This window comes from Papio anubis, unplaced genomic scaffold, assembly GCF_008728515.1.
Source record: "Papio anubis isolate 15944 unplaced genomic scaffold, Panubis1.0 scaffold201, whole genome shotgun sequence".
Classification (NCBI taxonomy): Eukaryota; Metazoa; Chordata; class Mammalia; order Primates; family Cercopithecidae; genus Papio; species Papio anubis.
The window spans coordinates 49,779-77,733 of record NW_022162033.1 but is presented as its reverse complement, the minus strand read 5'-3'; the positions used below and the strand labels follow the sequence as shown (position 1 = coordinate 77,733).

At 36.5% G+C, this 27,955-nt stretch overlaps 1 protein-coding gene across 6 annotated transcripts in view; it reads right to left on the bottom strand.

Annotated features, from left to right (window-relative positions):
• The window catches only part of LOC116268512 (testis-expressed protein 9), a 67,358-nt gene extending 40,269 nt beyond the window's left edge, over positions 1 to 27,089 (bottom strand). The window contains exons 1-7 of one of the 6 annotated variants that reach the window (XM_031661607.1): positions 26,964 to 27,089; positions 26,771 to 26,862; positions 18,737 to 18,800; positions 9,190 to 9,269; positions 4,108 to 4,156; positions 3,233 to 3,315; positions 1,186 to 1,361 (exon numbers count right to left, since the gene is read on the bottom strand). In XM_031661607.1, the coding sequence (XP_031517467.1) occupies positions 1,186 to 1,361; positions 3,233 to 3,315; positions 4,108 to 4,156; positions 9,190 to 9,269; positions 18,737 to 18,800; positions 26,771 to 26,862; positions 26,964 to 26,990 (571 nt within the window). In that variant the 5' untranslated portion in view covers positions 26,991 to 27,089. The other 5 variants (XM_031661609.1, XM_021940601.2, XM_031661610.1 and 2 more) reach the window with 5 other exon arrangements.
• Positions 27,090 to 27,955: the final 866 nt, after the last annotated feature.

Sequence of the window (27,955 nt, the reverse complement as noted above, 5' to 3'; positions counted from 1 at the left end):
ATCAAATAATTTTAAAGATAAACTGATATGGTTTGGATCTGTGTCCCCACCCAAATCTCATGTTGAATTGTAATCCCGTGTTGGAGGTGGGGCCTAGTAGGAGGTGAATGGATCATGGGGGTGATTTCTCATAAATGGTTTAGTATCATCCCTTTTGGTACTGTCCTCATAATAGTGACTTCTCATGAAATCTGGTTGTTTAAAAACATGTAGCACCTCCCCCCTCTATCTCTTATTCGTGATCCCACCGTGTGAGGTGTCTCACTCCCTGTTTGCCTTCCACCATGATTGGAAGTTTCCTGTGGCCTCCCCAGAAGCAGAAACTGCTATGCTTCCTGTACAGCCTGCAGTACCATGAGCCAATTAAACCTTTTCTTTATAAATTACACAGTCTTAGGTATTTCTTTATAGCAGTGCAGGAACAGACTAATACATAAACTTTATGATCATCTAATACAAACTGCTAAATTTTCAAATGAATAAACTGCTATTACAGAGGGGCTAAGTGGCTTGCCTGTAGTCACAATTAATTGTATTATAGTTCGGCAGTAACTAGTTCATATATACTCAATTGTCTTACTTTTTTGCTTCAATAGCATAGGAGGCTCCTCATAAATTTAGTAATGTTTTTAGTTGATTGAAATTTAGTATTATTCTAGTGATACGCAAAGAATGAGTTAATAAGAAAAATTATATACATTAGAAAATTCATTTATTTTACCTGATGCAATGTCAATTCATTTGTCCTTTTGCATGTGTTGATTTAACATGCAATAAATAAAATATAGTAACAGTAAATGAAAAAATTCAGAAAAACTTTTTAAATATTGTAACAATAAGCGATGGGTATTTTAACTTAAGTTGAAATGTATTCAATCAAACCAGTAAATACAGTCTTTTTTACTTTTACTTTTTATAATGGAAAATATGAAACATAAAAGTAGGCAAGTTCAATGAACCCCATTTACCCACTGCCTATCTTTAACAATGACTGACTCATGGCCAGTTTTATTTCATCTATAATCCCATTCATTCCTCCCTCCACCACATCCTACTAGATTATACTGAAACAAACCAAGACATCACAATACATTTTTTGTTTAATGTAAGAAATAGTTCCCCAAGACTTCCTCTTCTAAGTAACTGTGCTATAAAGATAAAAATAAGAAACAAAAGAAAATCTACCTGTTCCAATGTCATTACTAACACCAGAAAAAATATCATCTGTATATTCAGGTAAGCCTTCTTCCTCCAGTTGCCCTTCAATTTTGCTAATTGTTTTTGCAAGGGAAAAGTCTGAGAAATCCTCTGGAATGGCAACATCGTCGGCAGTTTGGACATCAGAGTATTTCAATTTAACACTAAAAAATAAAAATTAAATACATATGTCTGTATATACGTATATGTGAACAAAATAGAAAGGTAGAAAGGATATATGCCTTTTACCCAAATAAGCAGATCAAAATTATTATAAATTTAAATTTATGATGAAATCTGTAATTGATATTAAGGTTTATATTACAAGAGACTACTATTACACATTTGAAATTTATGATGAAATCTACATATGATACTTTCAAGGACTATATTACAAGAGACTTAGCAGATTTTTGGTCTTTATGAATCACATGACCACAGAGCTAGAGAAGGCTTTATGAGGCCAGATGGTCTAGACTTTGCCTCCATATAAGGGAATACCAAAACTAAGAGTACTGCACTTGGCCTCCTAGGTCAAATCCAGCCTGTGGCTTTGAAATTTACATGCCTCTGGAGAAAAACTGTACAAACTGACATCACCCTGGCCATAATTCTGCAAACAGCAAAGAAAAATACCTCTTGAGAAAAAATTACAGAGTGAAGAGCTAATAGCTCAAACAACATTTTTTTCCACCCAAAGAAACACATTCTTACCATGATCAATATTAACCAAAAAGTTGGATTTGATTTTTTTTTAATGAAATGGAGAAGACCGACAAAATAAAACTCATTTCTAAAGGCACTGAGGAATGGGCCAGGCCTAATTCATTGACACATCAACAAATTTATGGTTCTGAAAGGCAAATTCACTTTTAAAACATAAGCAAATGCTTCAGAATTCTTTTCTTTTCATTTTAATTTTTTGTGGGTACACAGTAGGTGTACATATTTATGAGATGTTTTGATACAGGAATGCAATGTGAAATGAGCACATTATGAAGAAGGGGGTATCCATCCCCTCAAGCATTTATTGTTTGAATTACAAACAATCTAAATACACTCTTTAAGTTATTTTAAAAATACAATTAAGTTATAATTGGCTATGGTCACCCTATTGTGCTATCAAATAGTAGGTCTTGGTCTTCAGAATTCTATTTGAAAAATCAACTTTAAAAAAAAAAAATGTGAAGTCTGAAAAGGTAACCCTTTCCAGTTATGTATGCATGTATGTGGCCTGTAAGTTCTTTTCTTCAATCTATTGTATAGTTATTTTCTGTTCCTTATCACTTTACTCTATTTTTTCCATCCCTTTTATTTAAAAAAAACAAAAACAAAAAAGTTATTTAAACAATTAAAAGACACAAAAATGAACAAAGATTTTTCCAAAATTACAATGCAGTGATCAGTTTGGGTAAGTAATAGACATCTAAATGTAATAACTGACTGAAGATGGTTGGTGCAACTCAATCCTCCACCTTTTCTAGAAAGCATCCTATCCTAGGGAGCATCTTGGGTCCCTTTTTATGCCTATAAAACTAAGAACTGTCTTGAATTCTTTCTCACCAAAAACAATAAAATGTAAATTATAATTATATTATAGTCCTATTTAGAGCATGGGAAATAATTCTGTAGCTCAATAGACAAAATAATGTATGCACTTTGTCAAATACTCAAAAACTAGACTATTGAGCCTATTTGAGAGAACTAGGCAGCGATCAAAAAACAAAACAAAACAAAACAAACCTCAGTTGCAGTCACAGTTCTAAGAGAATAAATCACTAGAAATAACATTTATAAAAATTTTAGATTTAGAATTTTTCTTGAGAACAATATAAAGTATTTGTTAACTGCTGCAAAACATTTCTGAGTAGAAAATGTTCTAAATTACTGAATATGGATAAGATATATGCAGGGTAACTTAATGTTTAGGGTATAAAAAGATCTGGAAAAACAAACAGAGCTTAAAAATTAAGAATGATGGTATTGTGAATTATACAACTAAAAAAAAAGAAATACTTTGAAAACTATACTATACCTTGAATTTGTTTTCCTTCCCTTATTTGCAGAGTGTAATTTGTTTTGAACCTTGTTTACAGGATCAATGTTTTTGGTCTTTGGCTACATTAAAAGAATTGAAAGTATTGATTAATTAGAGTCTAATCATTTGCCAAAGAAAGCAATTCTGTAACACATAGAATTGCTATTTTGCTACACAGAAAAACTGCTATTTTGATGGAATTACCAAAAATGTCTTTTCAAGAATATCACAACTGTATAGCTGGAAAAGACCTAGATAATACCAAAACCAAGAAATTCAAGGATAAGGAAAATGAGTCCTAAAGATTCAATGGTATTCAGCTAGCCAGTGGACTGTCGTGAATAAATCTGGACATTCTGACTCACAGAATTTAGTTCTCCTCAGGAACCAATTATTCCCCAGGCAGGCCTTCCGTGGCCTTCAGGTATACAGTTCCCTTGGCTTAGGTCTCCATGGATGGGAAACATAGATCCCAGTATGTTCTACACCTAGAAGAGTGATCTCTACACTATAAATATTTAAATGAACGAACAAACTTTTCAAATCACCTTCTTTGCATATGAGTATCATTCTTTTTCAGGTCTTCGCTCTACTAGATGTAAGCTTCAGAAAAAAAAAATAAGCCTCAGTTTACAAAGTCATTTCACCTAGAATTTTTTCCACTGTACCTCCAAATTATTCAGTGAAATTATGAGACAACAAAGGATTCCATTTATTATATGAGTGACATTTCATAAATGCATCCCTCTGACTATCAAGGTTTATATTGTTTCTGTTGAGTCATACCCCTTCTCTGCTTTGTCTAAGAAAAGTCTAAAAAAACCTAAGTTCTACAGAATATAATTGTATTCAGAGAAAGTTTAATTTCATACCTTAGTTTCTGAATGAAGATGAACTATCCCTTCAGATGGTAATACACCTCTACAGACCAAAAATAAACATTATACATTAATAATAGATGACATTGAGCTGAGACAATGATATTCAACAATTGTATTTGAAAGGGAAACTATTCAACTATCAAATAATCTTTGCTATAATTGTAGTTATCCACATGTTAATTTTTTCTGAATGAGTACCATAAACAAGAAAAATGCTTTGGTTAAATAATTCACCTTTAAGAAGATACACTATAATGCCAATATTCTAGTAGGGAACTAGCAAAAATTTTAATGAATGGAAATCATCAAGAGTAATTGTGGGCTATCCACAGCAATTACCCATTTTACAAACGATTCACCACAGGGCTTTTTATTATGAGCCCACTCAATGTTATCATTCTTTTAATCCACTTAAAACACTTGGTCAGTGCCTGTTTTCCTCATTATACTGTGAACTCTATGAGGGCAGAAATCATGTCTGCCTTGTTCAATATTCTATGCCTAGTCAATTTAAAAGCTTATATGCCAGGTACTACTGGCTTAAGTATTTGTTGAGTGCATGAATAAACACATCTAAAATGCAATTTATTTTTATACACAAGGTTTTCAAAATATATTTGTAGTTTAAAACAAGGAGTGTTGGCCGGGCGCAGTGGCTCACACCTGTAATCCCAGCACTTTGGGAGGCCAAGGCGGGTGGATCACAAGGTCAGGAGATCGAGACCATCCTGGCTAACACAGTGAAACCCCGTCTCTACTAAAAACACAAAAAATCAGCCAGGCGTGGTGGCGGGCACCTGTAGTCCCAGCTACTTGGGAGGCTGAAGAAGGAGAATGGCATGAACCCAGGAGGTGGAGCTTTCAGTGAGCCGAGATTGCGCCACTGCACTCCAGAGCGAAACTCCGTCTCAAACGACAACAACAAAAAAACAAGGAGTGTTTATGGAAGTCTGCAAACTATGGTCCACAGGCTGAATCCACCCACTCATTCACTTATGTCTGATCTATGGCTGTTTTCACACTACAACCTTAAAGTTAAGTAGGTACAACACAGACTAGCCCACAAATCTAAAAATATTTGCTATCTGCCCCTTTACAGAAAAAATTTGCCTAACACATTGTCTTGGGCATTGTATTTACATCTCTGAAAACATACCATGTTAGCATCCATTATTGCTATGAAAAAACTCTGTCATATCCCCTGAGAAGTCCTAACCATTGGAGAGGACATACAACTAAAATTATTTTCCATCAGATGCCTCCAACTGAGCTAGCCATGCATAAGTTTTTTCAGTATTAAATACAAAGATACACTTAGATAAATAAACCTCTTAACTATTAGAAATACCTCTGGGAAGAAAAAAAAGGCTTTCAAAATATGTTAAAAATTACAGAAACTAAAGAATCACTCTCACAAATGACATGAAAAGGTTTCCAAATATTATACAAATTTTAAGTGTCCTCTTTAATCTTCCTCATTTTAAATTAATGTTTGTCATTTCTTTAGTACATTTTCTGTACCTCTCATTCCATTCCCCAACACACATGCATACATATCAGTCAAAAGACATTAAAGGGTTATCTGTCTCCATCAGATTTTGCAATGATATTACTTTGCTAGTGTATTTCCATGAAAAATAAGCTACAATATGGTATTCTTACTTTTGTTTAACTCCATGAAATGTTTGTAATATGATGGAAATGACTGTATGGTAAACCATGCTTCAAGCAGACTGGAGGATATGTATACTACGTTATTAGGAGATTAAACTCTGGTTTCCCATCACAGTTTTTGACAGAGTCATCCTGGGTGTTGAAGACCTATTTAAATATATTCTTCCTTATTTAGGTGGAATATCATTGTTCCAACCTGAAATGAATGGTTTCTTTACAGAATTATTTCCCATATTCAGCAATTCCCAACTGATCACCAAATGCCATGTTTTACATGGTAAAAGCCATCTGTTCAAACAGTAGCATTAAAAAAAACTGATAGATAAACAGAGCGTTATCATCACAACATCATCTGTTGTTAGTATCATTTCAGTTCTTCAGTTTACTGGATAAACACCATGTTAAATCTATGTATAATCCAAATTTTGGAATTTTGATAACTTCAATATCTTTTTTTACAGAATATCAGAGTATTACAGCTAATAAAGTGGTTTCATGTTATATGTATGCATACATATGTATATCAAAATATAAAAATGTGTAATTGAGGTACTTAAAAAATACTCAAAAGCAACACATATTAACTTCTTGGAAACAAGATCAGGTCTGTTTACTCACCACTGTAATACCAGTAGCTAGACCTGGCACTAACAGTGTTCAAAAATTATTTTTTTCAGGTTTGAGATATAATTGATATATCATACAATATACTCTTTTTACATATACAGTTAAATATGTTTTAGCAAACATATATTGTCACATAACCACCACAACCACAAGACAGAGAATATTTCCATCATCTCAAAAAGTTCCCTTGTGTTCCTTGGTAGTCCCCTAACCCCTACTCAAGCCCCAGACAACCATCTTGATTTCTGTCCCTAAAGCTCTGCCTTTTCCAGAGCATCAAATAAGTGGAAACATAGATTATATATGTTTTTTAGCCTGGCTTCTTTCACTTAGCAAATATGTTGTTATTCTACTAGTAGTTCATGGCTTTTTATTGCCAAGTAGTATTCCACTGCATGGATATACCATAATTTGTTCATCCAGCCACCATTTGATAAATATTTGAATTATTTCCAGGTTTTGGTAATTATGAATAAAACTGATCTAAAAATTCACATGCAGGTTTTTTCATGGATATATGTTTATATTTCTCTTGGGTAAATATCTAGGAAAGGAAATACTGGATTGTATGCAATAATTATTTTTGAATACATGAATAATATCCCAATATTTCACATGAGCCAAATATACTGCCATGTAGGAATAAACTTCTCTTTTGTCTCTAAACCCTGTAGGGCTGTGCACCTCTTACAGCCTGCTTCTTGATCTTAGAATACTGGGAGGTGGGGTACCCATAGCTGTTTTAATATTTTAAAAGCCACAAATAATTTTAGTCCATTCTTAGAGTTTCTTTGCTGATAAAACTTTCCCCCAAACTAGTGGGTTTCTTCCCTATTTAATTTCAGTCAGTTCTACATGCCATTACATCACCTACAATTCTTTCCAAGACTAATTCTTTATTTATTTCTTCACCTGACCTCTCTTTCTCAATCTAAAAATGGGTTAAACAGTGTCAAGCTTCTAAGGAGAGACTATAACTTTAGTTAGGTCTTTGCCGTGGGTCATTTTACCCAAATGAAAAGTTTCACTATGTGCCATTTAATCTGATTCTTGCCCTGAGAAGCCTTAATCCATTGGAAAATTTTATCAGTAGTCATAAAGTCCACATGTTTAGTCTGATATTTGCCTCAAGGTTGAATTTTGATAGGCTTTTGTTCCTTATAGATTTTCTCGATTTTACCTTGTAATTCTTGAGGTCTAAAACCAGTTTACTCCACAACTTGACAGTTACAACAAGGGTAATCAAGAGTGTGCTACTGGCATAATGACAGCTATATAGATCAATGGAACAGATATGAAAGTCCAAAAATAAAACCATATGTCTACAGCCAACTGATTTTTGACAAGAGTGCTAAGAACATTCAATGGGGAAAGAATAGTCTTCTCAACAAATAATGCTGAGACAAATGGCTATCCATGTGCAAAAGAATGGAGGTTGACTCTTATACCACATACAAAAATTAACTCAAAATGGATCAAAGAACCTGAATCTAAGAGTTAAAACCATAAAGCTCTTCAAAGAAATCATGGTTGTAAATCTTTGTGAATCTGAATTAGATAATCAGGTATTCCCTTTTATTTCTGCTTGCAAATCAGCCAAATCTATCCCAAACTTGTCTCTTCAAGAGCACATACTGAGGCCGGGCGCGGTGGCTCACGCCTGTAATCCCAGCACTTTGGGAGGCCGAGGCGGGCGGATCACGAGGTCAGGAGATTGAGAACATCCTGGCGAACACGGTGAAACCCCGTCTCTACTAAAAATACAAAAAAAATTAGCCGGGCGAGGTGGCGGGCGCCTGTAGTCCCAGCTACTCGGGAGGCTGAGGCAGGAGAATGGCGTGAACCCGGGAGGCGGAGCTTGCAGTGAGCCAAGATCGGGCCACTGCACTCCAGCCTAGGCGACAGAGCGAGGCTCCGTCTCAAAAAAAAAAAAAAAAAAAGAGCATATACTGCTAATATTGTGTTTCAGCCTCTTTCCCCAGAGAACAAGTTCATTAGACACCTGTTGTGCCTCCCAATTTACCACAGATGACAGTTTTACTAAATTCATTGCCACTACATAACATTCATCCTTTATCTTTTCAGCCTCCAATATCAGTTTCCTTGCTGGTTCCCACCTAACTGCTAAGGTAATGCCACACTTCTGAGTTTTTGTTATGCAGCATTCCATTCCCAATACCAATTTCAACATTAGCAAAGATAAGCAGGCTAGTAACCTAAAAATTCCAGCAGCTTAACCCATTCAATGCAGCCATAGTGAGGAAGAAGGACCCTTTTTTCTACATGTTCCACACACGGTCACCCAGAGACCAGGCTAGGAGATTTTATCAATTGGAATTTTACTCATCTTCATGGCTAGAAAGTCAGCTGGAGGTTCACACACCAATTCTTGTCTGTTTTGGCTTGGAAAAGATTAACTAAACTTCTATTCATAGCCCACTGACAACTATAAGAGACCTGGAATGTTTGGTGATCATCATTGTGTCTGCTACAATATGATTTCATAGTTTTATTCACATCAATTATATACTTTTTCCTGTTTCCTCTCTAAAGTTTTTAAAATGAGGACAAGAATATACATTTCAAAATAATATTTTGAAAATTACATGAGATAAAGGGCTTCCACTGTGTCGGATTGGTATAAGCCCCCTATATATACATTATTCTTAAAATTATAGAATTTTCAATGTTTGCATGCAAAAAGATCTTACATAGTTAAAGATCCATGTACATCAATTTAAAAGAAGGTGCTTGAGAATTTAAGTTACTTACCTTAAACTGTAATCATCTTCATCATCACATGATTTCATTTGTTTTGAAACAGGCCTAGATCGTACTTCTTGCCGATCTCTCTTAAATGAGTAGAGAAAGGTCATATATCATACAGAAAAAAAACCAAACCACTAAGATGTACTCAAGTGCCTCTCTGAACATTCATCATTTCAGAACTGTCCTGGGTTTCCATAACATAAAGGCACAGAATTCTAAATGCTATAGTATGAAGATAAGGTCTATAACACTAGTTGCACCTTTCATTTGTTATGGGTTAAAAAATTCCATCCTAAGGGGAAAATGTAAGAATATCAAGGCCTTTACATAATATTTCTAATTCCGGCTTCCCCATCCCTTTAGAGTCTTTCAACTTACACAGCATACAACAGAAATTAGAAGTAGGCATAAGACATTTTTTTAAAAATTCACTTAATGGGTAGAAAAATTTGTCTCAAATCAGGAAAAACTTCAATGTTGAGAAGGCTGTGAAGATGCTAAAAGTGAAGTATCAGGAGTAAAAGCTTTTGACAAAGACACATCAAGAAATTAAAGTAAGGCAAGATGGTGGAATAGAAGCCTACACTATTCATACCCTCTGCAGGAACACCAAATTTTAACAACTACCTGCACATAAAAACATCATCATGAGAGCTAAAAATCAGGTGAGCAATCACAGTACCTGGTTTTAACTTCATATCATTGAAAGAGTCATTGAAGACGGTTGGAGAGACTTAAATCGCTGACACCACCCCTCCCTGACTCACTCCTGCAGTGGCTGTGCAGCCTGAAGAGTCTGTGCACTTGGGGGAGGGACAGCACAGTGAATGGGGGACTGTACACTGAACTCAGTGCTGCCCTGTCAGAGTGGAGAGCAAAGTCGTGTGGGGCTGAGACAGTACCCATGCATGGAGGAAGCATTTGGACTAGCTATATCCAGAGGAAAATCGCCCATCCCGTGGGTCAGAACTCCAGTTTGTCAGCAAGTCACCACCACTGGCCAAAGTGCTCTGGGGTCCTAGGTAAACTTGAAGGCAGTCTAGGATACAAGGACTCCAATTTCTAGGCAAACCCTAGTGCTGGGCTCGGCTCAGAGCCAGAGGACTAGGGCGGCACATAGGGAGACACCAACTGTGACCTAGGGAAACACCAACCGGGGCACTAAAGGATTGCTTCCGCCATGCCTTCCCCAACACCAGGCAGTGCAATTCGCAACAACAAAAGTGTCTCCTTCCTTCTGTTTAAGGAGAGGAGAGGAAAGAGTAAAGAGGACGTTATCTTGCATCTTGGATACCACCTTGGCCATGGAAGGCATCCAGTGGGGTGCCAGGCAGAGTCACACAGCCACCATTACAAGCCCTAGCTCCTGAATGACATTTCTAGACACACCCTGGGCCAAGAGGGAACCTGCTGCCTTGAAGGGAAGGACCTAGTTCTGACAGCGTTCATCACCTGCTGACTAAAGGGACGTTGGGCCTCAAATAACCAGCAGCAATACCAAGGTATTAATAGTAAGCCATGGCCCTTGGGCTCTGAGACATACTGACTTCAGGGGTGGCCCAGCACATTCCCAGTTATAGTGGCTACAGTGAAAGACTCCTTCTGCTTGTGAAACAGAGGGAAAAGTAAAGGGACCTTTGTCTTGCACCTTAAGTACCAGCACAGCCACAGCAGGGCAGAGCACCAAGTGGACTCTTGGGGTCCCTGATTCCAGGATTTGACTCTTAGACAGCATTTCTAGACTTGCCCAGGGCCAGAGGGGAGCCCATTCCCTTGAAGGGTGAGTCCCAGGCCTGGCAATATTCACCACAACCTGACTGAAAAGCCCTTGAGCTTTAAGTGAACACTAGCAGTGGCCTGGCAAAACCCCGCTATGGACTGGTGGTGGTGGTGACCGCAAGGAGAGGCTCTTCTGCCTGTGGAAAGGGGAAGGGCGAGCGTGAAGGACTTTATGTTGTAGTCTGAGTGCCAGCTTAGCCACAGAACACTAGAGCACCAGATAAATTCCTAAGATTTCTAACTTCAATCTCTGACTACTCGACAGCATCTCTGGACCCACCCAGGGCCTGGGGGAACTCGCCACCCTGAAGGAAAGGACACAAACCTGGCTGGCCTCATCACCTGCTGATTGTAGAGCTCTAGGGCTGTGAGTGAATATAGGTGGTAGCCAGGTAGTGTTTATAGCAGGTTGTGGGCAAGATCCAGTGCTGTTCTGGCTTCAGGTTTGACCTAGCACAATCCCAGTGGTGCTAGGTACAGGGGTGCTTGCATCACCACACCCCTAGTTTCAGACAGCTCAGCACAGACAGAAAGAGACTCCGTTTGTCTGGGAGAAAATAAAGGAAGAGAAAGAGTCTCTGTCTGGTAACCCAGAGAATTCTTCCAGATCTTATCCAAGACCACCAAGACCTCTATGAGTCAGCAAGAACCCTAGTGATATTGGGCAGGGGACCCAAGTCCCTTTAAATAACTGGAAAGCCTTCTCAAGAAAAACTGGCACAAATAAGCCCAGACTGTGAAGAGTACAATACTTAACTCTTCAATGCCTACACACTGACAAACATCTACAAGCATCAAGATCATCCAGGAAAACATGGCTTTGCCAAATGAACTAAATAAGATACCAGTGACCAATCCTGGAAAAACAGAGGCATGTGACTTTTCAGACAGCGAATTCAAAATAGCTGTTTTGAGAAAGCTCAAAGAATCTCAAATAATGGAAAAGGAGTTCAAAATTCTATCAGATAAATTTAACAAAGAGATTGAAATAATTAAAAAGAACCAAGCAGAAATTCTGGAGTTAAAAATGCAACTGACATACTGAAGACTGCATCAGAGTCTCTTAATAGCAGAACCAATCAAGCAGAAGAATTAGTCATCCTGAAGACATGCTATTTGAAAATACAGAGGAGACAAAAGAAAAAAGAATGAAGCATGCCTACAACATCTAGAAAATAGGTTCAAAGGGACAAATATAAGAGTTATTGGTCTTAAAGAAGAGGCAGAAAGAGAGATAGAGGTAGAAAGTTTATTTGAAGGGAAAATATCAGAGAACTTCCCAAACCTAGAGAAAGTTATCAATGTTCAAATAAAAGAAGATTATAGAACACCAAGCAGATTTAACACAAAAAAGACTAACTCAAGGCATTTAATAATCAAACTCCCAAAGGTCAAGGATAAAGAAAGGATCCTAAAAACAGCAAGAGAAAAGAAACAAACAACATACAAAGAAGCTCCAATACATCTAGCAGCAGACTTCTCAGTGGAAAACATACAGACCAGGAAAGAGTGGCATGACATATTTAAAGGGCTGAAGAAAAAAAAATCTTTTACCTTAGAATAGTATATCCAGCAAAAATATCCTTCAAACATTAAAGAGAATAACAGATCTTCCCAGAAAAACAAAAGCTGAGGCATTCCATCAACATTAGACCTGTCCCACAAGAAATGCTAAAGGTAGTTCTTTAATCTAAAAGAAAACGATGTTAATGAGCAAGAAGAAATCATCTGAAGGTACAAAACTCACTGGTAATAGTAAACATACAGAAAAACACAGAATATTATAACACTGTAATTGAGTGTAAACTACCTTTAAGTAGAAAGACTAAATGATGAACCAATTAAAAATAATAACTACAACTTTTTAAGACATAGACAATACAATAAGACAGAAACAGTAACGAGTTAAAAACTAGGGAGATAAAAGTGTAGAGCTTGTATTAGTTTTCTTTTTGCATGTTTGTTTATGCAATCAGTGTCAAGTTGTCATCAGCTTTAAATAATGGGTTATAAGATAGTATTTGCAAGCCTCACAGTAACCTCAAGTCAAAAAAACATACAATGACCACACAAAAAATAAAAATCAGGAAATTAAATTATACCACAAGAGAAAATCACTTTCAATAAAAGGAAGACAGGAAGGAATACCACAAGACAACTGGAAAACAAATAATGAAATGGCAGGATTAAGGCCCTTATCAGTAATAACATTGAATGTAAACAGACTAAACTCATCAGTCAAAAGACAGACTGATTTAATGGATGATAAAACAAGACCCCATGATCTGTTGCTTACAAGAAACATACTTCACTTATAAAGATATATATAGACTGAAAATTAAAAGGGTAGAAAAAGATATTCTACACCAAAAAGAAAAAAAAAGCAGGAGAACCTATACTTAGACAAAATAGATTTCAAAACAAAAACTGTAAGAAGAGACAAAGAAGGTCATTATATAATGCTAAACAGGTCAATCCAGCAACAGGATATAATGATTGTATATATATGCACACAACACTGGAGCACCCAGGTACATAAAGCAAATATTTGAGTTAAAGAGAGAGCTAGACCACAACACAATAATAGCTGGAGACTTCAGCACCCACTTTTGCCACTGGACAGATTTCCCAGAAAGAAACTCAACAAACATCAGACTTAATCTGCACTACAGAACAAGCGGGCCCAATAGACATTTACAGAACATTTCATCCAAAGGCTACAGATACACATTATTCTCCTCAGCATGAATATCATTCTCAAGTACAGACCATATGTTAGGTCACAAAACAAGCTGTAAAATATTTTAAAAACTGAAATAATATCAAGCATCTTCTCTGACCACATGGAATAAAACTAGACATTAATAACCAGAACTATGGAAACTATACAAAGACACAGAAATTAGATAACATGCACCTAAATTACCAGTGGGTAAATGAAGAAAATAAGAAGGAAATTGAGAAATTTCTTGAAACAAATGATAATGAAAACACAACATGCCAAGATCTATGGGATATAGTGAAAGCAGTACTAAGAGGGAAATTTATACAGCTGTAAGTGCCTACAACAAAAAAGAACAAAACCTTCAAATAAATGACTTAGCAATGCATCTTTTCTTTTTTCTTTTTTTTTTTTTTTTTTTTTTTTTTGTTAGTTTGAGACAGAGAGAAACTCTGATGCCCAGGCTGTAGTTCAGTGGCATGATCATGGCTCACTACAGACTGGACCTTCCTGGGCTCAACCATCCCCCCTCCTCAGCCCCCCAAGTAGTTGGAACTACAGGCGTGCACCACCACATCTGACTAATTTGTATTTTTTTCTAGAGATGGACTTTCACCATGTTGCCCAGGCTGGTCTCAAACTTCCGGGTTCAAGTTGCATGCCTTGGCCTCCCAAAGTGCTGGGATTACAGGCATCAGCCACCACATCCAGCCAGCAATGCATCTTAAAGAACCAGAAAAGCAAAAGCAAACCAAACCCAAAATTAGTAGAAGAAAAGAAATGAAGATTAGAGCATTTGAGATTACAGCATAGAGAATTTGAAATGAAGAAAAGATTGATGAAACAAAGTTTGTTTTTTTTAAGATAAGCAAAATTAACAGACTAACAAAGAAAATAAGGGAGACGACTCAAATAAATAAAATTAGAGATTAAAAAGGAGGCATTACAACAGACAATGCAGAAATTCAAAGGCTCATTAGTGGCTATTATGAGCAACTATATGTCAATAAATTGGAAAATCTAGAGGAAACAGATAAATTCCTAGACACATACATACAACCTACCAAGATTGAACCATGAAGAAATCCAAAACTTAAACAGAACAATAATAAGTAATAAGATTGAAGCCACAATAAAAAAAATTTTCCCAGTAAAGAAAAGCCCAGGACCTGATGGCTGCACTGTGAATTCTATTGAACATTTAAAGAAGAACTAATACCAAACCAACTCAAACTATTCCAATAATTGGAGGAGGAGGGACTACTTCCAAACTCATTTTATGAGGCTAGTATTACCCTGATACTAAAACCAAAGACACATCAAAAAAAGAAAACTACATGCCAATATCTCTAATGAATATTGATGTAAAAATCCTCAAAAAATACTAACAAACAGAATTCAGTAATATATTAAAAAGATCATTTGTCATGACCATGTGGGATTTACCCCAGGGATGCAAGGACAGTTCAGCATACACAAATCAATCAATGTGATACATCATATCAACAGAATGAAGGACAAAAACCATATGATCAGTTCACCTGATCCTGGAAAAGCATTTGATAAAATTCAACATCCCTTCATGGTAAACACACTTCAAAAACTGGGTATAAAAGGAACAGACCTCAATACAATAAAAGCCATACATGACAGACCCACAGCTAGTGTAATACCGAATGGGAAAAACTGACCGTCTTTCCTTTAAGATCTGGCTTACTTTCACCACCGTTATTCAACATAGGACTGAAAGTACTAACTAGAGCAATTAGACAAGATAAAGAAATAAAGGGCATCCAAATCAGAAGGAAGAAGTCAAATTATCCTCATTTGCAGATGACATGCTCTTATATTTGGAAAAACCAAAAGACTCCACCAAAAACTATTAGAAATGATAAACTCAGTAAAGTTGCAGGATACAAGATCAACATACAAAAATCAGTAGTGTTTCTGTATGTCAACAATCTGAAAAAGAAATAAAAAAGTAATCCCATTTACAACAGCCACAAATAAAATACCTAGGAGTTAATATAACCAAAGCAGTAAAAGATCTCTACAACAAAAACTATAAAACATCAATGAAAGAATTTGAAGAGGACACAAAAAAATGGAAAAATATTCCACATTCATGGATTAGAAAAATCAATATTGTTAAAATGTTCATACTACCCAAAGCAATCTACAGATTCAATGCAACCCCTTGCAAAATACCAATCACATTTTCACAGAAATAGAAAAAACAATCCTAACATTTATGTGGAACCACAACAGACTCAGAATAGCCAATGCTACCCTAAGCAAAAAGAACAAAACTGGAGAAATCACATTACCTGGCTTCAAATTATACTATGGTGCTATAATAACCCAAACATCAGAGTACTGGCATAAAAACAGACACACACACCAATGGAACAGAATAGAGAAATCCAGAAACAAATCCATACACCTACAGTGAACTCATTTTTGACAAGGTTGCCAAGAACATACACAAAGGGAAAACGGAATATCCACATGCAGAAGAATGAGACTAGACCCCTACCTCTTGCCATATACAAATATCAAATCAAAATGGATTAAATACTTAAACCTAAGATCTCAAAACAATGAAATTACTATAAGAAAACATTGAGGAAACTCTCCAGGATATTGGAGACAAAGATTTCTTGAGTAATACCCCACAAGCAAAGATCACCAAAGCAAAAATGGACAAATGGGATCAAATAAAGTTAAAAAGCTTCTGCACAGTGAAGGAAACAATAAAGAGACAGCCCACAGAATGGGAGAAAATATTTGCAAACTACGCATCGACAAGGGAATACAAGGCAGAAAATATAAGGAGATCAAACAACACTATAGGGAAAAAAATTAATAATCCAATTTAAAAATGAGCAAAAGATGTGAATAGACATTTCTCAAGAAAAACATACAAATGGCAAACAGGCATTAAAAAGGTGTTCAACATCATTGATCATCAGAGAAATGCAAATCAAAACTACAATATCATCTCAACTCTGATAAAATGGCTTATATCCAAAAGACAGGCAATAACAAGTGCTGGTGAGGATGTAGAGAAAGGGAACCCTGGTACACTGTGGGTGGGAATGTAAATTAGTACAACCACAAAGGAAATAGTTTGGAGGTTCCTCAAAAAACTAAAGTTACCATATGATCCAACAATCCCACTGCTGCGTATAGGTCCAAAAGAGGGAAATCAATATATCAAAGAAATATCTGCACTTCCATGTTTGCTGCAGCACTGTTTACAATAGCCAAGATCTGGAAGCAACCAAAGTGTCCACGAACAGATGAATGGATAACTAAAATGTAGTACATATACACAATGGAGTACTATTCAGCCACAACAAACAATGAGGCCCTGTCACTTGCAACATCATGGATGTAACTGAAGGTCATTGAGTGAAATAAGCCAGGCACAGAAAGACAAACTTCACATGTTCTCACTTATTTGTGGGATCTGAAAATCCAAACAACTTAACATATGGAGATAGAGAGTTGAAGAATGGTTATCAGAGACTGGGAAGTGTAGTGGGGGATGCAGGGGTGGGAAACAAGGATGGCTAATGGGTACAAAAAATATAGTTAGAAAGAATGAATAGTACCTAGTATTTGATAGCACATGTTTATTATAGTCAAAATAATTTAATTGTACATTTTAAATTAACTAAAAGAGTATAATTGGATTTTTTGTAACACAAAGGATAAATAGTTGAGGGGATGGATACCCCATTTTCCATGATGTGATTATTATACAATGCATGCCTGTATCAAAATATCTCATTTACCCCATAAACACTTACTATGTAATCACAAACATTAAAAAATTTAAAAAGAGAAAGTGAGTAAACAAAAATTAAATATGAGAAACCTTACATTGTTCGCTTCTGCAGGGGTAGGGATCCACTCCCCAACCCCTTTCCTAGCTTGTCCGTATTCTATTCTGTTTTTTATTTACAGGGGGAGATTTTTTTTTTTTTTTTTTTTGAGACGGAGTCTGGCTCTATCACCCAGGCTGGAGTGCAGTGGCCGGATCTCACCTCACTGCAAGCTCCACCTCCCAGGTTTATGCCATTCTCCTGCCTCAGCCTCCTGAATAGCTGGGACTACAGGCACCCGCTACCACGCCCGGCTAGTTTTTTGTATTTTTTAGTAGAGACAGGGTTTCACCGTGTTAGCCAGGATGGTCTCGATCTCCTGACCTCGTGATCCGCCCGTCTCGGCCTCCCAAAGTGCTGGGATTACAGGCGTGAGCCACCGCGCCCAGCCTGGGGGAGATTCTTTTTATGGGGCTCTCTGAGCAGAAAACGTAAGGAATCCGTCATCTACTATAACATGGGTTCCTTTTGTACAAGTATTTTCCTGCTCTTCAGACACCGGCAAAAACTAAAAAAATGAAATAAAAATATTTTTAGTAAAACATTTAATTATAAATTAGTAAAACGTAATTATGAATTTAATTATAAATATTTTTAGTAAAACATCTACTTATAAATTATAAAATACAAATCTGTAACCATTATCAAAATACATTACTTGAAATGTTATATATTATACATTTCTTATTCCTAAACTAACAAATAATTGTAGATTTGTATAAGGCATTAAGAAAAAATATTGCCTAGGTTTCCTTCCCTGCTTCCATCAACTCCACTGTGGGGGACAGGAAGGACAGAAAGTAAGAATCAAAATTAGGTAAGAACTGGTAAAAGTTTTAAAGTAGACTCTACTCCTCTAAGGAGAGTCACTCTATCCTATCAATTAATAATGAGAATTTATAATGAGAATTTAGAAGACTGGAGCATCTAAATGGAAAGTACTTTTTCAGTGGCTTTTAGAAAATGTGTGCTTACTAAAAACATATACATATACACATTCCTATATCTGTGCATATACATTCATGTTCAGTTTGTAATAATTCATTGAACTGAACACACATGCTTTGGCTAGTTTTTTGTATATATGTCATATATCAAATGAAAAAGATAAAAAAACTAGCATTTATATGGAATTATTAATAATTGTACATTTACTTACTATTATTTCCTTAGCTTGTCGAACCACATCAGCTGTTTTTGCCTGTAATTCTGCATTTAAACGCCTAAAAGCAGAAAATAATTGGGATATACTGAAGATCCTAACAAAAATAAAAATTAAACTTCAGCAGTTACACGTTATCAAGTGACCTAATCAACAAATGCCAAAATATACATATAGTATTCTTACTCTAAAATGAACACAGCCATTAAGAACTTATCCTCAACTCCCCATGATTCCTCCTTCCTTGTGGTAGGACCTCAAACACTAAGTGTTAGCCTTTCTGTGGCCCTCTACTAATTTCAAGTGACGCAACTTACCTAATATATTTGGGAAGAATAAGCTGGGTGAGTTCAACAGAGTTGTTATTAGCCTACCTGCAAAGAATACAAGTTCTAATCTTGCTTCTCCAGAGACAGGCCCTGTTCTAATTGTGGGCAGAAGTGGGCAGGGTATGGGGGAGACCTGTTCTGGTTTGGGGTGTTGCTTTAACTGAGGAGCTAAATGTGAGGTTTAGTGAGCAGCCCACCAGCTGAGGTGTGAGGTGGCTCACACCTCAGCTACACACTTTAACATCAAGCTTCCTTGGAAATAAAGGTGACTATCTTGACCTCGACCTGTCACTCCTTTTTTTTTTGAGACGGAGTCTCGCTCTGTCACCCAGGCTGGAGTGCAGTGGCCGGATCTCAGCTCACTGCAAGCTCCGCCTCCCAGGTTTACGCCATTCTCTTGCCTCAGCCTCCCGAGTAGCTGAGACTGCAGACGCCCGCCACCTCACCCGGCTAGTTTTTTGTATTTTTTAGTAGAGACGGGCACTCCTTTTTTAATTATGATTTTTCATTCTACCTGGAATCTAGCAAGAAAAGGAATACTATTTACTTGGTCCTATATTAAGACTGCAAGAATGACATTATTATTGAAAGAAATTGTTTTTAAAGGAAAAACTGCCCATAATCCTACCACCACCATCCATTTTTATTTTTAATATTCCCTTCCAATTTTCATCTATAGCATATACACAATTTTGTACTGTTTGGCCACAGCAATATAAAAGGAATATCTATCTCCACATAATATTTATAAGCATGTTAAACGGCTATGCAATTCAATAAATTGCAATGAACATAATGTACTGAACTCTGTCCCTATTGTTAAGTCCCCTTTTTCACTTTTAAAGGTTAACACCATAATAAACATACTCAAAAGCATGTAACTTTTTTCTCCTGTTGAAATGTCACATTTCTAGACCACCTAGGATCTTCTGAGGTTATGTGAAGGAGACATAAGGATTTGAAAAATTAGTTATCTTGTTTTTCTTAGACATGTGATTCACAAGTAACACAAAACACAACCTCTAGCCCAAGGGGAAAAAAAAAAGAGGGAGATCAGTACCATATCCTTTAACAGTCTGAAGCTTTAAGAAATATTTTTATATCTTAGGATTACGTGGTCAAAAGAAAAATATCTAAGAAAGACTTAAAGGTGCCTTTAAAGTGCCATTACCTGATTTTTCAAATTTCCCTAACAAGGACTAGATCACAAGGACTTAAATGGAAGTTTCCAATTAATATAGTGGACCAAGATGACTGAGAAGACTATTCTACTCTAAATCCATGGACATGCCAGATAAAATGTAATGGAGGAAATATTGCTAAGCTCAAACTCAGGCAAGGGAAATGCCCTGGCACTAAGAATAAAGCAGCAATTCAAAGTGAGAGCAACAAACAGGAACAGAAGCCAAAATAGCTTAAAAGCTAGAATCTGATGCATGTGAGTCATGAAGGGATACACCTGTGAAACACAGACTACAAAAATTCTACCCACAACCTTAGGTGAGCAGAAATGAAACTAGAACCATGGGCAGAAAAAGATTCTCTTGCGAGTAATTAAAACAAACAAGAGGGAAGTCCAAATTCATCTTATCTAGATGATACATGCCAAAACTTTAAAATAGAAGAAAGCTGATGTGGAATCAATGAAAACTTGAAACTAGCAAAGGTAAATTGAAAACCCCCCTATAGGGACATTTACTCATCTAGAATATGTAGGACTCTCTCAAAAAGCAAACTGCTAATGATGATTTCAAAAAGGTAACAAATTGCGTAAAGAAACAAGCTGCGAAAAGAAAGAATCAGCAGACGTGAGGAAAGAGAAAATTTGTACTATAAGAAGAAGAGATAATATAACAATTCAAAAAAGATTTTAAAATTAGCATTAATTTGTAAAAAAAAAATGCGTACAGAAAAAAACATTAGGCAGGAGCCAATTTTATCACAAAAAAACCGCTGAATTAGATTGAAATAATAAATTACACAAATGAAAAACACAGTCATGAACTTAAGAAGAACTCAAGGAAATTTGACGGATATGTTGAACAATATAATGGACATAGAAGGAATGAGTGAATTAGAAGGCAGATATAAAGAAATCACCTACAAGGAGATACAAAAAACAAGGGGATAAAAACACAAAAGACAGGTTAACATCCATTGAAGACAGATGTTCTGTACCTACTATAACAGAAGTTTTAGAAATCCCAGAGAGGCCCGGGCGCAGTGGCTCACATCTGTAATCCCAGCACTTTGGGAGGTGGAGGAGGGAAGATCACTTGAGGCCAGGAGACCAGCCTGGCCAACGTGGTGAAACCCCGGCTCTACTAAAAACACAAAAATTAGCCAGGTGTGGTGCTGCATGCCTGTAATCTCAGCTACTCGGGAGGATGAGGCACAAGAATCGCTTGAACCTGGGAGGCAGAGGCTGCAGTGAGCCAAGATCATGCCACTGCACTGCAGCCTGGGCAACAGAGTGAGACTCTGTCTCCAAAAAAGAAAAAAAGAAATCCCAAGAGGAGTGAATGACAGTATTTCAAGAGCTAATGCTAAGAATTTCCCAAACTGAAGACATGGATCTCATGAAGAATAAAGAAAACAAATCCACCTGTGCATACATCACAGTGAAAGTACAGAATTTTAAAGATAAAGAGAGTACTCCCTAAACTACCAAATCATTATTTTAAAAGAACAGAGAAAAAGTCTACCAGCATAATTATCTAAAAAGCTGACAGCAAATGGCTCATTAACACTTCCAACATTGTAACATTTATATTGTCTGTTGACAATATAAGGATATCTTTAATGGGCTGAGAAGGAAAAGTTGGCCATCTAGAACTATATTCAGATAAACTGTCATTGAAGAATAAGTGCAAAGTAACAATTTTCAAAAAGACTGGAGAGTTTAAGACTCAGGTTTTCACAGAAAATAACGAAGGGTCTACACTTCAGGACGGAGGAAAATGAATCTGGAAAAAAAGAATCATGAAGATATCAGAAAACATGATAAATCTAAATTAGTACAGACTATAAAAATACATTGATGATTAACTGGGTGTGGGTGTATTCAAAACAACAAAGTAAAATATTATCTAACTTAACAGAGGAAACCAAGTTAAAGAATTCTAACATCTTTCCAAACCAGTAAAAATAAAGACATAATGAAAACCCATTCAATCCAGCAGAAGACAGACAAGAACCAAAGACAAGACATAATAGAAAACATAAAAAATAAGGTGGCTAAGACAATTTCAAGTTATGTAATAACATAAATAAATTAAATTCACTTATTAACAGGCAGAAATTATCAGACTGGTTATAAAAAGAATGCTCTTACTGATAAATGACATACAAAGTTTGAAAATAGAGGGATGAAGAAAGATATAACAGACACTGCATAATAATGAAAGGAATCAAGAAGATTTCAATAAGTCAAATAAGATACTCCCAAACAAAAATGGCCACAATCATAAGGATTTTTTAAAACTATAATTATAATTGATGATTTTTAATACACTTCTAACAGAAACCAATAAAGCTGCAACAAAAAAAGGCGAGGATACCGATGTCATGAAGAACAGATATAGAACAGATTAGACAACAAATAATAAATACATTTTCTATCAAAGAACACACAGAACTTTTACAAAAAGTGAACATGCACTTGGCCACAAATAAGTCTCAATACATTTAAAAACTTAATATATCAATTCTCTAATCATAATGAAATTTAAAATAAACTAGGCTGGGCCTGTAATCCCAGCACTTTGGGAGGCCGAGGCAGGTGGATCATTTGAGTCCAGGAGTTAAACACCAGCCTGGGCAACATGGCAAAGCCCAGTCGCTACAAAAAATATGATACAAAAATAAGCTGGGCATGCTAGCACATGCCTGTAGTCCCAGCTACTCAGGAGCCTGGGAGGTGAAAGTTGCAGTGGGCTGAGATCACACCATTGCACTCCATACTGGGCAACAGAGTGAGACTCTGTCTCAAAAAAAAAAAAAAAAAAAATTACCATGGCATGGTGGCATGCACCTGTAGTCCCAGCTCCTCAGGAGGCTGGGGTGGGAGAACTCTTAAGCCCAGGAGGTCAAAGCTGCAGTGAGCCATAATCACACCACTGCACTCCAGCCTGGACATCAGAGCAAGACCTTGTCACATACATACTTAGAAAAATAAAAACTAGACAACAGTAAACAAACAACCCTATGTGCTTGCAAACTAAAAAACACACTTCTAAAAATTACTATGAAAATCATATAATATTTAGAACTAAATAACCATAAAAGAAATATACATCAAAACAAGTCCTGGAATATAGTTAACCTATAGTTGATGAGAAATTTAAAGACACAAATATATTTATTTAAAAATAAGAAAAACAATAAATGAGGTAAAGAAATTAAAAAACAAAAAATCAATCCACCTCAGTTAGAAGAGATCATTTGTCTTTATTTGTATAAAGATTAATGAAATTTTAACATCGCACAGATTAGCAAGAAAACCAAAGCTGGTTCTCTGGAAAGACCAATGAACAGATAAATCTCCCAGGAAGCTTGATAGAAAAAGAAAAAGACAAAACTAAACAATATTGGAAAGCTACCAAAAGGAGGGGTGTACATGGTTATGCATACAGGCAAGATTTCAAACGTACCACCATAGAGTCAGTTTATGCTAATATATTTTAAAACATACATGATATGAACACTTTTCTAGAACCAAAAATTATTTTAGAAATAACCAAAAACTATTCCAGAAATAGTACATCTAAATAATCATTAAAGAAGCTAAATTCATAGACAAAAAGAATCCCCTTGAAAAAAGAACACTAGACTCAGACAGTTTCACAATTTTAATCAAAGGGCAGAAAATCTGTAATTATAAAAAGCTTTCAAGAAAAGAAACAAAAAAGGAAAACTATTTGGCTTCTTTCATGTAGCCAGAATAATATTGATATCAAAAACGGAAAGGAAAAGAACTAGAAAAAAAAGTTTAACACCCATTTCACTTTTGTTCATAGATGCAAAAAACCTACATAAAATTATAGCAATCATATCTAGCAGTCTTTAAAGCAAAACAAGAAACCTGCCTTTGTAGTTCAGTATGTTAAAACATTAAAGGAGGGGGAAAGAACATACCAATACCCGAATTAATTGGGGAAAAAATAAGTTTTGATACATTTAACACTCATTCAAATTAGGAAATAAAGGGAAGAATTTTAAACATAATAAAAAGAATCTACCAAAACCCTAGGGAAAATCTCAAATGTAGTGATTATTAAAAGTGGGCTTCTCAAAATCATAAACAAGGAAGCTCACCATCACTTTTTCTGTTCCATATCGCATGGGAAGTCCTAAACAGAGAAAAAGAGAGAATGCAGGAGAATTATCAAGGGACAAAATGATCAAAATTTGCATATAATTGTCTTCATCAAAAATCCAAGGGACTTCACAGAATGAATAAAAGAGCCCAGCAGGACTGAAGATCTGTGTGTATATAAATACAGATGTAGCATCAACATCTAAAAATTCTACATTTATAACCAATTAGAAAATGTAATAGAAAAAATTCCACTTATTATATAGCAACTAATCAGTACCTTGAAGCAAATTATATATGCAAGAATTTTATGTAGTAAAATGATAAAATACTATTAAAGGTCAAATAAATCCCATAAATGGAGAAGTATCATATTCATGGAAGATTTAATAGCATAAATAACTCAGTTATCTGCAAATTAATCTGTAAATCCAATGTAACTGGGATTTATGAGGGTGCTTGCCCTACCAGTTGTCATGTTATCTTATTGTTAGCTATCTGTATTATAATACAGGAATGAAGCTTGAAAAATTTATCCACTTGAGCGATTACCATCTTCCTTAGTCTATCCTCTTAGATAGTGATTATTTCCTCCAACAGGAGCAGAATTGCAAAGGTTTTGGATTGAGGTCCCCGGGAAGTAGCATTCTAATGATTAATGCCAAGACAACAGGTGGCAAAACGGATACCATACTGTTATTTCATATTCTTGTTTACAGGGATGGCCAGACATTTTACTCTTCTGCATGACACAGAAGTACTCTAGAAGATTCAGGTAGTGTAGGGAGTTACTCTGTTCATATGCTTCAGATGTGCACAACTCAGAGTACAGATGACAGAACAAGTAACAGCTGGCCACCATATAATACTGTTTAGCTATCTCGTTTTATAAAACAACTCGTGCTAGAATAGAATAATGGTCCCTGTATATTTCTCATTTTAAGCAGGACTATATCCCTAACGATGCACCAGAACTAGGTGCAAAATACAAAATACACTCTCAAATAACTGAACAAATAAACCTAATCCAGGTATTTAATACTATATGGTTAATGATAATGAAGATAACCGTTTTGATTCAGACACAGCTGATAAAGAACTATATATAGAAAATAGATTAAGTTGCTTAAGTACACTTTTGAACTGGGATAATCTGCCCATTTCATAAGAGAGAAGATATGATTATCTTCCTACTTGCTGTGGTAAATTGGTCGGTGTATAGTTCATCTAAACACAGTATCCTTCAGTTTTAATTTCAAATATGCTTTAATTTTAAACATAGATCATATGTAGATCATATGGTAACTCTAGTTTAACTCTCTGATACAAACTGCCAACTATTTCCAATTTTAATCTAGTTATTTTATATTAAATTAAAAAGAAAGGGAGTCGTTAAAAGGCACTTTTTTATAAGGGTATGTACGATGGCAAATAAAACAGGCACGGTCTCTGCCCTTAGAACTTACAGTCCAATGGAGGAGACAGACAAAAAGGAAATTCACAAATGAATTTATTGTAACAAATTATGCTAATTAGAAAGAAAAACCAGTGAGACAATGAAAAAGACCAACAAGGAGCATACTTAGCATGCTCAAGGAAGGCCACTCACATTACAGGTTGAAGGCATGTGTGACTGCCTCTTTCCAGAGACAGAAAGAAAACCTGGGAGTTTTCGGAACTAAAAGGCCAGTGAAGCTGGAGAGTTTTAGGATGAAAAGGGGAAGAGGGAATAAGATCAAATACGGGAGGCAGGAGGAGCCACATCGATCAGAGCTTTTGAAACGCAACCGGAAACTATTGTACAATTTTAAGAAAAGGAATGATATGATCAAATTAAAAGATTACACTGACTGCTGTGTGAAAACTTGGGGATGAGGAGTGGAATGGGCCAAAAATGAAAGCACCGTTGTCAAGATAGTTGTAATTACACCGAGAACAGGTAAGAAAAGGAACATTTGAACGAGAACGGTAATTCTGATTGCAGTGGGAAGCATCCTTACAATTTAGAAACCAACCTAAAGGAAATTTACCGAAGGTAAACTCTATGAACTTGAAATTAAGCGAAATAACCTAAACTATCAAATGAACTATTTGCGGCAATTCCTGCTACCCCAATAACTTTCAACAGTATCTTGCTGTTTACTTGAGCTACATTTCAAATTAAACAACATGTTTACTTGGGCTAAATTTTCTCCCACTTCAAATATCTTCGAATACGCAACCGAACTACTCAGATCAGAGATAAAAGGATCAACGGCAGGTGAACGAGATGACGAGAAGGGAATGCTGCAGAGTGAGTGGTCCCGAAGATCCAGCCAGTCTCCAGGAAAAAAGCCTCATTTAGATGAAAGAAAGAAGGAAAAGCTCAACCGCTGAATTTCTTACTTATATTCTTCCTCCAAGGCGAGGAGGTCGGGTCCAGGTGTAGAGGGTTGCTGAACGGGTGGCGGGAGCGGAGTCCCTGGAACGCTGCTTCTCTGTAAAAGAGCCAGAGACTTTCAGAGCCAAAGTTAAAGGAGGTTAGGCGTCCTAGTCGCCGGAGCCTAGACGCTCCCCAGAAGCCTGGAGTTGAACTGACCGTAAGACCCAGACTTCGCCCCGCCATCTTTGGCGACTGCGACGCGGTTACCGAGGCAACGACGCATCTTCCCGCGAGAGTTTCCACATCCCGGGCAGCCTCCAGCCCGGTCGGCTACGCCTTCCCACTCCCAAATTCTGTGCGGAGAGCCGGGCGAGACTCTGGCAGCCGGCCCGGCCTTTGCTCGCACCACTCGGCACTGCCCCAGTAACCCAGGAAGGCTTCTTAACTGGAAATTCGACTTACAGCCGGTGTAAATTCTCAACTTGGGGGTTGGAGGAGTTTCAGCCCAAAGAGGCAGGTCCGTTGCTGCTACTCTGTAGAAAGCAAGCTGATGAGGCAAGTTCCTCCCTGTTGTGCCCTTCAAACCGTTAGTGGCTAATCCGACCTTCACCCCTTTTGCTTAAAGTGAACTCTTCAGTGGAATTCAGAAGTTTTGATTTCTAATTTTTGTTTACAGCATGCATGGCTAAGACTCAGGCTCTCAAGTTAGTAAACCTAAATTCTTATCCTGTCACTGCCACTTACTAGTTATATGGCCTTGGGCAAATCACACTGTATCTCAGCCACTTTATTCGTCAAATGGGAGTGAGAATAGTGCCCACTTAACAGTTACGAGAAGCAGATGAATTCGTGCTTAGGATCATGCCTGAAACACGTAAGCAGTTAATTATTTCAGTTGTTTTGGAATAAAATTGACGTCCGGAAATAAACCGTGATATGTATGGTCAACTGATCAAGGGTGCAAGACCATTCAATGGGAAAAGAATCGTCTTCAACAGATGAGGAGACAACTGGATATACAAATTCAAAACAATGCAGTTAGACCCTTACCTCACAACATATACAAAAATTTAAATGTATCAAAGACATAAACTTAGGAGCTAAAACTCTAAAACTCGTCAAAGAAACTGTTGGTGTAAATCTTTATGACCTTGAATTACAATTCTTAGAATCCTTGATGGATTCTTAGATATGACACCAAAAGCATT